Genomic DNA, 13,926 nt, shown 5'->3' with positions numbered 1-13,926 from the left:
CTCATTTTTTGTTTCAGCTCTCGAGTTATATACTGTGCTCCTCTTTGAGCCCCAGCAAGTAGGTAGCTTCTTTATAGAAAGGGCAAAAGCTCAGAGAAAAAATGTCCCACCTTGATCCTGGCGTTGCAGATCCGGGCTAGTGATAATCTGCCCTCGATGACCAAATCACCGCTGCTGCTAGCTCTCTCGACATCGCTCGTCTCTATATTCCCTTTTCGCCATCGTCAGTGCAGTGTTGCCCCATCTTCGACACCTATATGTAGTCTTACAACGCCGCCCTGTCAAACAACGACAAAGACAAAAACGGCTTGATAGATCAAACACCTCTGCCAGTTTGTGCAGATCAGATGGCCCCCCCCCTCCCCCTTTCATCCTTTCCTCAAAATATTTAGCGCCTGTTCCGACCCCCACCACCACCCCGGCGACGGTGGTTCCTCGGCGGCCCAGTATACGTTGGCAACGGTGCACCATCAAATCTTGACCTGGGCACATCATCCCCCCTCTCCCAGCGGCGGTCATCGTTTCTATCCGTTCTCTCCATGCTAAGGCGGCGATCCGGATGAATCTTGGGGCCGGCATCACCATCACCAATCCGATCATCCTCCCTATCCAAGGCCTCAAACCGATCCCGACTCCAATTACCACCACCGGCACGGTCATCACGCACCCGGTACGCCCTATCATCCTGGCGCCTGAAAGGAGGAGGAGAAGGTGTGCGACGCCCACGCCCACGTCGGAGCTCGTTACGCTCGCGACGCTTCCTGGCTTCGCGAATAGGGTGCCGAATACCTACAAAGACCTCCTTTCCACGATCCACAAACTGGCTTCCGCTCTCAAAAGTGTACCGGTTGATTTCATCCTCGCGGCCCATGTCGCGGTAGCGGTCCTTGGTGTAGTAGGACTGCATATTGTCGAGACGTCGCTGGGCCAACTCTTCCGACACGGGCTGGTAGTACAGCGGCGGGCCTGTAGAAGTTCTCTTCGTGTTTTCAAAGTTCTCGAGGTCGTGCTTAGCTTGACCTCTGCCACGGACGCGGGGACCAGCAGGGAATCCTTGGCCTTCAAGTTCAGCAAATCTCCGTCCGGGTCCAGTGGGAACAACCGGGGACGGAAGTGGTTGCCGGGCAGGTCTGTTGCCCGAGTTGTTTCCTGAACTGGCCCCATCACACTGCACCAGAGAGGCCACGACGACTTCCTGGGTGTCTGGGTCGTCCTCGAAGATGACTTCCCAGCGTGTCTGACGACCATGCTGGCGCTCGAGGTCAATCCACTCTGCGACTTTCTCGGAGGGAATGAAATCAACCCAAAGTTCCTTTCTGGTGCTCTCATTTGGCCAGACCTTCCCATGTAACGCTGTGCGGACCCGCGAGGCTGCCGAAACGCTGTCGAACTTAACAAGAGCGTGAGTACGCATTTGATCTACGTGGAAGTCGATAATGCAGCTGTCATCGACGGGCGCGCCTGGGAAAGCGGCAAGGTGGACAAAATACTCGCGCACTGATGCCTCCCTCAAGGGTCTCATAAAATTCTTGACGTAGAGCGCAGACGTGGCAGGGTGCCTAGACCGCTCAACTCGACCAAATTCGTCCATAGGCTCGTCGATATCCATATTTTGCTCTTGGTATCTGGGTTGGTTGCCCTCCAGCCTTTGACCCCAAGCTCGCTCGTGACGTTTGTGAGGCGGTGACTCATCATGAAGTCGAGTTTCGGGGCTCCTTGGGGGCACAACTTCGAAGGGAGTAATTTCGCCGAGGTGCTTGTCGGCCGGTGAGGCTGGCTCCTTCCTCGACTCCTCCAACTCGGCCTTCTCTTCCCAGTCGTCTTGTCGGGCTCGCTTGTTAGATGATTCGTCACCAGACGGGGGAGGGCTTCTAGACCGACGTTTTCGGCTAACTGTATCTTGAACAATCTCGGTAATAGTGACGGTCTCGACGTCGGCAAGTTCTTCGGGGGGAGGGTTAGAGTCTTGTTGGGTTGTAATTTCAGGCTCGATGGCAGAATCAGGTTGAGTGGTGACAGTCTCTTCGTTTTTGACAGCCGGGGAAGGCGAGGCGGGAGCTGGCGAAGTGGCTTTCTCTGGAGCTGCTACCGGCGCATCGTCCATAGCGGCATCATCGTGTTTCTCTGTCCCCGCTTCTGGATTCGCATCTTGAACAGGTTCCGGCTCGTCGGTGGGGCTTTCGTCCTGTGCTGTTTGGTCGGCCGCTGCAGTTTGCCCTTCCTCGTCGTCCACCAAACGGGCAACAAGCGCAGCCTTCAGACCGGTAGTGGCAAGCTTGCGGCGCTTCAGCTCTGCCCGCAGCTGCGTAACGGTCATTTTCTCGAATTCGGTCGCCATTGTTGGGGTTGGATGGGCGTTGGAAAATAGTCGAGTGTTGCATGTATTCGCATACCGTTCGGTACTTCCAGACAAAAAGTTGCAGAGCATCAAAAAGTCGCCCGACGCGAAAACAGGAACAGGGATTGCTAGCGTGAAGTGGAAGGGGCGCACGGGCCATTTCTGAGGGTCGGCATTTGGCTTGGAAGGTGGGAACTTGGGAAGCTGTTCACCCCTGCACCTGGTCATTGCCAGGTACCCCCCACCTTGACTTATACAATTGATGGAGCTATCCGCTGTTCGACATGTGTTTCCAACGTCAACTCATGTTTGCCTCCATGACCATGTCTATGAGAGAGTGTGTTTCAAGACAAACTGCCAGTATGAATGGTGGACTACTGCAGGAGTTCAACCACCTGCACCAGATGTCCCGTCCTTACCTTGAACCCCAACTTCAACCCCCACGTTGGCCTCTCTCAATTCAATCCTCTGAGCCGCTTGGCCAGCTGCCGTTTATTAGCAGATTGGGCATCCTTTTCGCTGGCTGCCTTATGTCGTTGGGGAGGTGTGATGATGTAAGTGATGGCTTACTGAGGCCAGACAGGTACGAATCAGGGGCACAATTGCCTGTTCCCTTGAAGAATTGAATCCCAATTCGTGCTTCCACATGGCCTTGCGCCAGCCTGTCAGTCACTTCTGGCGTTGGGCCACGACGGGCTACATGATTTGCACACATGAGCCGCCGAATGCAGCTGAGATGAAAATCATCTTGGTCATCCGCCGGAGGAATTCCGTTTACCGATATAACGTTCCGGGGGGGCCCAACTGAAGCTCGGTTCTTGCAATTGGGAAGGTGGCTGCTACTCATCTGCTTCCGGAAGTTGCCTTGCACACCTAGACACAAACCATCACATTGTCCATTGTTTCCTGCTCGTTATGAGAGCAGCCTCACTTTTGGGACGGAAAAGGCCATTCACTTGATCTGTCGTTGTTCCCCATTTGCAGCCCATTTCTCCTCCATTCTCTCCCGCGCTTTCCATAAAGACATTGATTGTCGAGCTTCCAGAAAGAATTCAAGCTTTACAAGTCGCAACCAACACAAACTCAAGCCACAAAACCATCGTCAATTGTGCCCGCCACCATTTCAGAACCTTCCCTCCATCACGGAACTCGAGGAAATACACGACAGGCCCTTTGATATCTCAATTACTTGACAGTATTCCGATATTTCGGCCTCGGAAAGTCGCAGTGGTCGCGATGGGGCCCTCCGGTGCGCTCTCATCGCTGCCAAAGCTCATGGCAAGCGTCGGGTCGTGGGTTGAGTCAGTCAAGTCCTCCCCACCTCTGCCCCTGAGCCCACCACCCACATCCGAATATGGCGACAGATATGAGGAAGACTCCCGTCTTCAAGAGTGCATTGAGGAGGATATCAAGCAAAGCATTGAACGAGACGACGATGGCGATGTCGATATGACCGACTCGGAAGGTTCTACACCACCCAGTTCTGACCCAGGAACCCTCGAGTCTCGTTACCATCTACGCGGTGGTTACCCCAAACGCCGACAACCATCCTTTGGTCAATACAGCCCAACCTCCAGACTGGCTATGATCCAGGAGGATAAGCCTCTGGAGATCCATGAAGATGGCTACGACACAAGCAGCGACTGGGATGACTATGGCACCATTCCTCAGATCATTGGCGATTATGAGGAAGGCGTCAGTCGGTTGGAAGGCTACGATGACTGGAACGAAGATCAAAAGAAGGTCCACAAGCTCATCTATCTGCGTGGGTTGCATCCCATGATTCCATCCAACTGGAAAATCTGCTTCAAGATGTGGGGCATCAATCAGCCTCATCTTGACGATGTTTTCACTCCTTCGGATTGCGAGAAGCGTGTGGTGATTCATGCCTACAAGGGCATTCACGCAGGTAAGTAACATACCCTACCTCCTTTTGGTTGCCATAATAACAGTACCTAACATGAAATACAGCTGGCAAGGCACTCGAGAACCTCTTTTACCTCTCCCAGCACGTCACCGACTACGAGGAGCTCGGCCTCCAGGACAAGGCGTCCGGTCTTATTGTCAAGGCTATCAAGAGTTACATCAAATGGTCGATGCAGGATGCTAGCATGACTCCCCGCAAGGAACTCTCAATTGTTCTGGTGCACGACTACACTGCGCGGCTACTCAACATGCCCATTTCTCGAGACAACTCTATGGGGGTTGATCACGATTCTTTTGCCTATGATAGCGACGAAGAGGGGAGTAGCTACGACAGAGAGATTGAAGATGCCATGTCTCGCAGCATCGAGAGGAGGTTGAGAGCTCTGGGGAAACGATGGCGCGAGGTTCTTGCGAGGGGCAACAGGTTTGTCTCCAAGCCACCGACGCTTTACCAGTTTTCTGTCATTCAGCACATGGTCATGTTGAGCAGCTTTGATCCGTCGTCGTCAAAGAACCCGATTGTCATTCTGCATCAGGTCCCGATGAATGATCGGGGGCAGTGGCTTTGGAATGCGCTGTCCATTGCGATTCCTGTTCACTTGGCGAGGGAAGCGATGATTGATCTGCTGAATGTCGAAGGAGTGATGGCGGAGTTATCCGAGTCTGATGATCCAGACCTGTAGACTGCTTTGGTGGTCGATTGCAAATACTGGATTTGGGGTTGGGGGGGGGGGGTATTATGACTTGATGAGTTCATGGTCATGGAAGGGACATAGCGTTCATGAGGTTATTGCTGATGATTTTTCTTTTCTTTTCTCATTTTCTTTTCTTCTGATTTGTTGCCTTTGTCTTCGCATCTTTGATCTTATTGTGTAGTATATATATACCCTGGGAGGAGTTGATATTCATCATTGTAACATCAGCCATGTGTTAGCAGGACTGGGTGATTAATTTGTTTTTAATTTCACTGTCATAACCGAGGCAAACACTTGTTCTCTAAAGAGTTGCCGTCATTCGAAGCTCTACTACACCAAACATGTGGTTGTGCTTTGCTAGGATGTTGCTAGTTCTGCTCAACGGGCTAAACATCTAGCCCATTGAGAAAATTACCGATTGTGTGGATTCACGGAATCTGTATCTCCGGGAAATATCTACCACTTAGAGACGGGGGCTTTGCAGAAGAGGGTGTAAGAGAATATGCCAGATTTGCAGCGCCGATATCTGGTGGTTTGGATTTGCAATTCCAATGCCGCAGTGGATCGACATGGTATTCCACCATGCCGCTAAGATCTTTTCTTGTAGGACGAGACCAATCAAATGGATCTTGATTATCCTGTACCCCGGATTCGGACCTCTCTTCGGTGGAGTTGGCTGTAACGAAGAGCCGGCAGACGACAGCGGAGCCCTGTTCTAGAATTTTTGGGGGGCTGTGTTTTTTTCTCTCAAACGTCCGGATGAGGAGCAGAGTTGAGGAGTATTTTATTCAACCGAAACGACATTGAGGGAGAAAAAAAACACATGAAGCCATTGATGGAAAAAACCACGCAAAAAATTAAACCTCGGACCCGCTTCTTGTGCTGTCGCTTGTAAGCTGATTCGAACATCATAATCTTGGGTGATAGTGATGTTGGGGGCAACTTTCGTTGATGGAATTGATAAAAATGCTTGGCGGCATATGGGTTGTCAAATAGGATGATCAGCCGACGAGCCCGAGATACCAAGGCAATGCTAAGGCAACCAATCGCGCCGAAAACGGGGCGAATGGGAAGACGGCGCCAGCAGGCCAACCGGATTTGGCACCTTCGGGCCCAGTTTCGTCTGGGGAAGCCGAAGTTGGTTATCGAAGATTCGGATAGCAATCGCTCGCCGCCGTTGTCTTGATGATCTGATAATCAAATCGCATCATTCGGTTGTAGCAGCCGTTCTGCCCAACAACAAGCGACTCCGTATCTTTCTTTCTCTTCCCCCGCGCACTAACTATATGATATCGTATGTCCACATGATCGCGAGATATGTCCACTTTGTTACAAAGAGTGAGTGCACAAGGCGGTCCCGGGTCCTTGTCAGGTCACACGGCATATCGGGTATGGTGTCGCTGCAATCTTGTCGACAAGGAGCCAATCTGATTCGGAGGTGGAGTTTTGGGTGTCCTGGCAATGCGCAGATCACGGCAGCGCCAAGGCCAACCTCCTGATGCGGCGGAGATGGGGCAGCCGACCGCGACACCCCTTGGTCCCACAGAGGCGCAAGCTTTTCGCTGAGATAAAAAAAAAAAATCAGTTCTTGCTGCGTATCAAGAACATATCGTAGCAAGAATGTTGCATTGGGGCCCACCATTTTCTCTCAACGCTTTCTAATACATAATGCAGGATTCACGCTCGCAGCCCGCGCTGCCTACGTAATGACGGACGCTGCTGGGAAGTCCCAGGACACCCCGGTCAAGACCACTAAGACCTTGTCTGCTGACATTGACAGCCCCCTGATTCGCTAGACGCGCTTCCAAGTGGACCCAATCTTCCGGGATGGGCTTCGAAACCCAGCTGGTCCTTCCTTTTCTCTCGGGAACAGCCCCAACCACGGAGGTCTGCCTCTCTAGATTTTAGCTGCCCAAACCGCTGCAAGTCCGAACTGTCCATCACCACATCTCCAGAGATCACCAAGACGAGCCCGGAACGGATTTGTGAGGTCCTGTAGTTCTGTCTTGTCCCCATCCTGTCCCCGGTCAGTTGAATACGGCGTAGCATCCTTGGGTCTTCCGGGTCCAGAAAATCAATAGTCCAGGCCTAGAAGACAGATCGGTATCAGATCCCCGGACCCTTCTTCGCTCGGCCTAGATCAGATAACCACGGCCTTGGTGGAGCGGTGGAGTAGGCATCCCACGCAGTTGATCATTTGCACTTGGGGGCTCCCCCTATCCCCCCCCCCCCATGCCCCTTCATCTGACAAAATACTCTTTGCTCCGAACCTGCTCACCATCTTCTTTCTCCCATCTCGTCGACCTTGGTAGACAACATCATCCCACCACAACAGACCAATTACCCAATCGCCCAGTGGTGTCACTCTCCACCATTATCACCTGCTCCAGCAATAAGTCGCCCCTCCAACGGTTCCTTCGGATTCGAATCCATAGTGGCGTGCTGGCCTTGTCCCATCCACGACAGCAGCAGCTCTTATCAATCAGTCAAACAGGGCAATCTCACTCCCCTTAGACTGGCTGCTAGCGCCGCTCGTTTTCTATATAGACAAAAGACCACTCTTCGTTCGATTAGGTTGAGATTTCAGCCTCGCTCGCTGGACGGCTCGACACTAGCCCACGGCCATTTCCGTCATATGTTGGGGCATATTTTCGCTCCCAACACCGAACTCTTCACCTTGCCGTATTATAACAGAGCGTATCCCTTCGCCTGTAACTTACGATGATGGCGTTGTCAGAAGCGTCTCCGGTCCCACAATCTCCGCCACCGACAGAAACGGCGCAAGCTCCTCGACGAACTGCCCTGCCAACAAGACCTGTCACTTCCAAAGCAGCTACGAGTAATTCGGACCGTTCAAAAATGGAGTCAAATGGGCAACCAGATGAAACATCAGGACCTCAAGACTCGCCACTATTATCTCGGGCGACTGCTTTTACTCCCAACCCGCCGAGTCCTCAGTCGATTGCCCACAGTCCTTCAAGTCAAAGTGTTGCTAGCTCTACTCAAGGTCATGCCGGCCAGGTTTGCAGGTGAGGAAAAACTCCACGTTGCTCGGCCAGGACTTTGTTTGACAATTTTGTAGTAACTGCGGCACAACACAAACCCCTCTTTGGAGAAGATCACCACAGGGGGCCACGATTTGCAATGCGTGTGGATTGTATCTCAAGGCTCGAAACACGCACCGACCGGTTAATCTGAAGCGTCCCCCAAACGTTATCCCTAGCACTCGTCAGCCTTCGGCCAAGCTCTCTCCGAAAGCTCAGGTTGCGCTCGCTCCTAGCCCAGCAGCGACATATGTCAACGCGGATCAAGTTTCGAGTGGCACCTGTCCTGGTGGTGGAAAATGCAATGGCACCGGCGGTGCTGAAGGGTGCGGTGGTTGCCCGGCGTACAACAATAGGCTGTCAAAGAGCGGCGTCTTGAGATGTGGTAGCGGTGGAGCAGCTGTGACGAAAGCGTCGACTCCGAGCGACGGCGACGGGCCAACTCCCATTGATATCGGCGCGCTTCATATCCAGAGTCAGAACACGACTGTTGTGATTGCGTGCCAGAATTGCGGGACTACGATCACTCCTCTTTGGCGGAGGGATGAGGCTGGGCATACGATTTGCAATGCTTGTGGTAGGTGTTGAGCGCTGACGATGTTTGAATACACCAATGCTGACCCTCTCAAAGGTCTTTACTACAAACTCCATGGCGTCCACCGCCCAGTCACGATGAAGAAATCCGTCATCAAGCGTAGGAAAAGAGTCATCCCCGCCGCCGGTGGCAGCCCAGAAATGGAGAGTGCCACGCTCGACCGCCCCTACTCGCAGTCGCCATCACCAGAGGCGCCAAAAGAGCGTGGCACGATGAACGCCGATGGGTCTGTCAATCTGGGCTTTGGCAAGAAGCAACAGCAACAGCAGCAATCACAATCGCAACAACAGGAATCCTCGTTGAAACTAGTCCCGGAGGATGTCCTCATGCAAAATAGGCAAACCTCCCCGTTACCATCTAGCGACCTGGCACAGTACCACTCCTCTCAGCCCAGTCAGCAATCGCAGTCGAAGCCGGAATCGCTCAACAATGAGAACAGGTTGGCGCCGATTATGTTGATGAATATGGGTGGGGATCGGCAGACGTCGTTGTCACCGGCGAGTTTCTTGTCACCGTCGAGGAAGAGGTCGTTTTCGGCAACGGATCCGGAGGGGGAGAGTGGGGAGCAGACGAAGAGGTTAAGTTCGATCAAGAGTATTTTGAACCCCACGATGATGGGGAGGGGGGAGGGGGAGGAAGGGGGGGCAAGGCAGGATAGGCTGCCTAGTCCGGGGAGTTTGATGGGAGCAAGCGATGCGGAGCAGAAGAAGGCGGAGAGGAGGGCTGTGTTGGCTTTGGAGGCGGAGAGGATGAGGGAGATGTTGAAGCAGAAGGAGAGGGAGTTGGCTGAGTTGGATGGGTAATCACCATTTGCTGGATAATAATCTTGTTATGGGCTTTGGGTTGGTGCATTGGGCCTGGGGTTCTCTGTGGAGTGCATGGGGCGAGAAAAGCAACATTGGGCCCGCACGGGTTTGGAGTTTAAACAGACAGCACGGGATAGCGACCGGCCTTTGGCGTTTCGGGTGGTAGAGAAAGCTGGTATATAGGTGCTTGGGGTTCCTTTACTAGAGGACACGGCAATCCCAATCAATCAATCCTCAACAGTATTACAATCACTTTTCACTCTCTTTTGAACCATCTGAGCCATACTTTTGCAGAGTTGCAATCGATAGGAATGATACAACCAACCCGGTTCCTGGAAAATATTTAATCTATGTTGGTATGGTGGGCGAGGGGAGGGGGATCATGAAACCGCGTTCGGATGATATCGTACTTGAGGCTTAGCCCCTTTGGGAAGTGTAACTATTGGAACTGACAACCTAGGTATCTTGGGTCTGCATTCTTCAAAAATACAGTGATGATGATATTGTCTTCAACCCTTTATATACTTCAAGTAAACCACCTCCATCTTTTTGCAATCAAATCCCCTAAGTCCTCCTGATGTTTGAGATTTCTTCGGTTGTTGAGTTGGACCCGGGGTCGGAGGAGTCTTACCTAATACACGGAAGCCCTCCGCACCACCACGTTGCGCCGCGCCGCGTCATTTGGGGTTCCGTCTCTTGGTTGTTCGGAAGAGCTCCCCCTGTCGGTTTCCCTGACCAAGTTTATGTTTCGCAAGCTTCCCTAAGGCAGCTCCTTTTTTTTCTTTCTAGAATCTTTTTTCATTTTTGCACGACGTCAAAAGAAAGGAACACGTAACTATCACCCAAACAACGCCGCGCAATTAGCAAAAACGACAAGACATTCCCATTCCCATTCCCACCGACCGACGAACTTCGAGACACGGAAGCAAGACACGGACAGAGTTACAAAGACTCGATTGGAAAGATACGATGGATTTCTCAAACATCTTGTAGGTTTTGCTTTTCGTTATATCGGATCGAGGTTGTTGTTGCGCGGCGCTGTAGAGGGGAGGAGGTTGGATCAAATGAGGGGGGAGGGCAATGACGACGGTAGGAATAGCGGAATGCGACTACCCATCGTGCGCTATCAAATAGATTGGCGCGATGCACGAGAAGGGTTGGACATCGGTGATGGTATTGGATCAATGACGACGCCGCATCGAGAACGCCTGACCGAGCCTCGAGACCCTGCGTTGTATTAGCGATGAAGGACGAAGTGTGTGGCTACTCGGTTGCGATGCACTGCCGAAACAGCATCAGTCGTCGGGATTTGCAAGGGTCGACGTGATGGAGCTTGGACATCGCTGGCCGTGTTATATCTTGGGATGATGAAAGAACAAAACATATGCTAACTATTCCCTTTCACAGCCGCATTGTGAACTTGGTGGTGGGTGGTCTTATGGTCGCTGGCGGTATCTCCCAGTTTTTCCCCGTTGGCTTGTAAGTTTTTGGTGATATACCCAATACTTAATATAGGATCGTTACCAACGGAATAACAGCCAGTCGTCGATTATCGGCGTCTACGTGATTCTATTTGGTCTGGCCACCGCTCTCCTCGAGTTCCAGATCCCTCCTCAGGTCTCGCGCTACGGATCTTTCTTGTTCTCGTTCATTGGTCGTGGTGTTTGTAAGTATATTTTATGCCGGGCTGCTAATGGTTGGGGTTCCAGCTGACATGGCAACTTTTTTCTAGTCTACATCTTCATCGGCACCATCCTTCTCCACGACGGCACTCTTAGGATCATCATGGGCTCGCTTATTGGTCTGGCTGGTGCTGCTTACGTCGCTTTGGAGTTCATCCCCTCGATCGAGCCCCCCGCCAATATGCGCGAGGCTGATGCTGGGTGGGGTGCTGAGCAGGTTTAAGCCTGTTTACCGAGGCGCACCGGTAGAATTGGCTGGCTGAGTACCTGTTTTCAGCACAGAAGGCGAATGGGATAGTTGGTCTCTGTGGGAGTAATATACAAGCAAGGGCAACCTTTCTTACATGTCAAGGATCGGAATGGGGGACACTCATGAGGGATGACCAATGGAAGGGGCGGGGGGTTATTTCATTAGAGACTCGGGATTACAAACTCAGGGACTTGGGATTGAATGAATGATTGATTGAGCCGGGTTTGATGATGATGGATGGGTTTTGGGTCTGAGTTCAAATGAAGGCTGTATGATAGGGACTACCATAACCAAAAGGCGGTGGACAGCTATAGCGTGGGTTTCAGGGAAGATGGCAGGTTGGGAATATGACCCTGGTTAATGGATGGTTTTCTGCGAATGTGTTCGAGATGGTGTGTTGTGTTGTTGTGATGAAGAGGCTCTGCGCTCTTCAGGGATGCATTTAACAGCGCCCCACTTTTACTTTAAACTTGGGCTCGCCCATCACAATGTTTTATCGATAAGCCAAGCATTTCTCACCCTTCTCCTCACACATCAGTCAACATCAACTTTCCCTCGCAACAAACTTCGCACCAACCCTTCATTAGATTTTCAAGACCTCATCATGGTCCGCCTCAAAGACCGCTACCTCCTAGTCAACATCCTCTACACCGACCTCCCACCCTCCACCAGCACACCCGTACCCGTACCCGTACCCGTCGCCGTCTCCGACCTCCTCCTCTACAACCAGCCCACCAACTCAGACCTCAAACCCCAAACCCTACTGAAGGACGTCCGCAACGAAGTCACCTCCTTGTTTGGCGACTGCGGCGCAGGAAAGGTAAACCACAACCTCCAGGTCAAATACTTCTCCCCCGCCACCTCAACGTTCATCCTCCGCGTCTCCCGCGACCACTACCGCCTCGTTTGGGCCGCCCTGTCATTCATGCAGTCTTGTCCAATGAAGAACGGCCGCCCCTGCATCTACCGCGTCGTCCGCGTGAGCGGCACCATGCGCAAGGTCGAAAAGGAGACCATTCGCCGCGCCAGACTTCTCGTTCTCGCCGCCAAGGAGGAGCTTAAAGGCAAAAGCTCCTCCGATTCTCTAGGTGCTTTGCTGCGCGGGGACAATAATAGCCAGCAGCGCACTCTTCCCATTCTTGGAGGTCAAGATGTTGACTCCGCTTCTGAGGATGATATGGTTGAGGATTGAGTTTTAGTTTCAAAGCCAAGTGTTTACTTCTTTTTACGAACTACCTTGATCCCCGAGCCATCACCCGGACCTAGCTGGGGCAACCCAGGCACCGGACCAGCAGCATCCATCTGGGCCTGGGCCTGGGCCTCCCTGATCTTTTCTTGCTCCTCCTCCTCTAGCCTCTCCCGCTCGTCATACTCGGCCTTGTTATCTATCCACCGGTCTTGGACATCGATACTATCCAGCAATGACGAATCATTTCGCACCGCGACTTGCCAAACGGTGTCATTAGCTCCTTCGGCGCTACCAAACACATACCCTCCCGCCCTGTCGATGACCCTCAAGAGGTGCATCATGCTCTTCTTGTTTTCTACCGCCAGCACCTCGAAATTTACTAGCCCAAACTGCTCGACGAGGTTTGCGACGGCGTTGTTCAAGGCGCCGAATTTATCGCTACGAATGGCTAGTGCTTCGGTGTCGAGGATGGGCATGAGGTAGGAGAGGTCTTGGACTTCGGTGTAAAAGTCGAGGTTGAAGGGTAAGGGGTCGTAGGAGGAAATCTTGTCGATTTTGGTGAGGACGTTGATGTGAGGGAGGTCCATTTGGAGCATAGCGCGGAGGGAGAGGAGGACGGTGGAGATGTAGAGAGATGGTTGGGTTAGGCAGAAGCAGTCGGATAGATGGACTGCTACTAGCTGTAGACAACCAGTCAGCATACAACAGAATTAGCCAGCAAAGATGTTGTGCCATACTCTGTAATTTAACCTCTTTTGCAATCTGTAAAAGATGTTGCGCAAGGAAGCGTGATGCGTATACAGCTCGACCTGCCCCGGGCAGTCAAACAGGACGTAGTCGTCGCCGAGTTCTTTTAGCCCGTTTTCTAGCCACTCAAAGTTGTTTTCGAGCTCTTCGAGGGCGTAGAGGACGCCGCCGTTGGGGCCGAGCCGGTCGTCGGACATGATCTCTTCGAGGGTGACGAGGTCGCGGATGTCGAGGGCACAGGGGTACGAGGCTTGGTCGTTGGCTGGGTCGAGGTTGATGACGGAGCATTGGCGCCCTATAGCGGACATGAACTGGTGCACTGGGGCAGGGGGAGGTTAGTATGGGAAAAGGGGGTAGAATGAGGGGAGGAACGTACTTCCATCGCAGTAGGTGCTTTTGCCTGCGCCTGGGCTGCCGAGGACGAGTTGTCCGAAGGGCATTTTGTGTTGTGCGTTGTGGGAGAGTTGTAAGAAAGGTGTGTGTTTCGTCGAAAGGGTGGTGTTGTGAGCCTCAATGTTAATCGCGTCGCGTGAGAGTGATGTGTTCTGGATGGTTCGGTTCAGTAGTTGGTTGACATTTGACAGCTTCACGGTGCTTGCATCTGCCCCGCCAAAAGATTAGCGGGAGACGATGACGCTGACCGCAACCTAGGGG

General features: G+C 52.5%; 5 protein-coding genes across 5 annotated transcripts; 3 read left to right on the top strand and 2 right to left on the bottom strand.

Annotated features, from left to right (window-relative positions):
- Positions 1–388: 388 nt before the first annotated feature.
- On the bottom strand, positions 389–2,566 carry QC763_601700 (uncharacterized protein; the record flags this gene model as incomplete). The annotated part of the gene is made up of 1 exon (XM_062914021.1): positions 389–2,566. One exon carries the CDS (start codon positions 2,564–2,566, stop codon positions 389–391), a length of 2,178 nt encoding a protein of 725 aa, XP_062762918.1.
- QC763_601710 (uncharacterized protein) lies at positions 1,885–5,249 on the top strand. Its single transcript, XM_062914022.1, has 2 exons — positions 1,885–4,247; positions 4,310–5,249. Exons 1-2 carry the CDS (start codon positions 3,575–3,577, stop codon positions 4,945–4,947), a joined length of 1,311 nt encoding a protein of 436 aa, XP_062762917.1. The 5' UTR covers positions 1,885–3,574; the 3' UTR covers positions 4,948–5,249.
- Positions 5,250–6,444: 1,195 nt separating this feature from the next.
- On the top strand, positions 6,445–11,714 carry SFU1 (GATA type transcriptional activator of nitrogen-regulated proteins). Its single transcript, XM_062906273.1, has 6 exons — positions 6,445–7,988; positions 8,042–8,580; positions 8,635–9,397; positions 10,812–10,883; positions 10,943–11,070; positions 11,137–11,714. Exons 1-6 carry the CDS (start codon positions 7,681–7,683, stop codon positions 11,307–11,309), a joined length of 1,983 nt encoding a protein of 660 aa, XP_062762916.1. The 5' UTR covers positions 6,445–7,680; the 3' UTR covers positions 11,310–11,714.
- On the bottom strand, positions 11,693–13,903 carry QC763_601750 (uncharacterized protein). The gene is made up of 3 exons (XM_062914024.1): positions 13,649–13,903; positions 13,263–13,591; positions 11,693–13,205 (listed from the first exon to the last, which is right to left on the bottom strand). The coding sequence occupies exons 1-3, from the start codon at positions 13,710–13,712 to the stop codon at positions 12,552–12,554; spliced, it is 1,047 nt and encodes a 348-aa protein (XP_062762914.1). The 5' UTR covers positions 13,713–13,903; the 3' UTR covers positions 11,693–12,551.
- POP5 (RNA-binding protein pop5) lies at positions 11,773–12,528 on the top strand (the record flags this gene model as incomplete). The annotated part of the gene is made up of 1 exon (XM_062914023.1): positions 11,773–12,528. The coding sequence occupies one exon, from the start codon at positions 11,773–11,775 to the stop codon at positions 12,526–12,528; it is 756 nt and encodes a 251-aa protein (XP_062762915.1).
- Positions 13,904–13,926: the final 23 nt, after the last annotated feature.

This window comes from Podospora pseudopauciseta, chromosome 6 (assembly GCF_035222475.1).
Source record: "Podospora pseudopauciseta strain CBS 411.78 chromosome 6, whole genome shotgun sequence".
NCBI classification, from domain to species: domain Eukaryota; kingdom Fungi; phylum Ascomycota; class Sordariomycetes; order Sordariales; family Podosporaceae; genus Podospora; species Podospora pseudopauciseta.
This window is presented reverse-complemented; position numbering and strand designations above follow the sequence as displayed.

Coding starts and splice junctions, on each gene's coding strand:
- QC763_601750 (XM_062914024.1), bottom strand. CDS start 13,712: ATGCCCTTCGGACAACTCGTCCTCGGCAGCCCAGGCGCAGGCAAAAGC. Junction 13,592..13,648: donor AAGCACCTACTGCGATGGAA/GTACGTTCCTCC, acceptor CCCCTGCCCCAG/TGCACCAGTTCATGTCCGCT. Junction 13,206..13,262: donor AAAAGAGGTTAAATTACAGA/GTATGGCACAAC, acceptor GGTTGTCTACAG/CTAGTAGCAGTCCATCTATC.
- SFU1 (XM_062906273.1), top strand. CDS start 7,681: ATGATGGCGTTGTCAGAAGCGTCTCCGGTCCCACAATCTCCGCCACCG. Junction 9,398..10,811: donor GAGTTGGCTGAGTTGGATGG/GTAATCACCATT, acceptor TCCCTTTCACAG/CCGCATTGTGAACTTGGTGG. Junction 11,071..11,136: donor GTTCATTGGTCGTGGTGTTT/GTAAGTATATTT, acceptor ACTTTTTTCTAG/TCTACATCTTCATCGGCACC.
- QC763_601710 (XM_062914022.1), top strand. CDS start 3,575: ATGGGGCCCTCCGGTGCGCTCTCATCGCTGCCAAAGCTCATGGCAAGC. Junction 4,248..4,309: donor CTACAAGGGCATTCACGCAG/GTAAGTAACATA, acceptor CATGAAATACAG/CTGGCAAGGCACTCGAGAAC.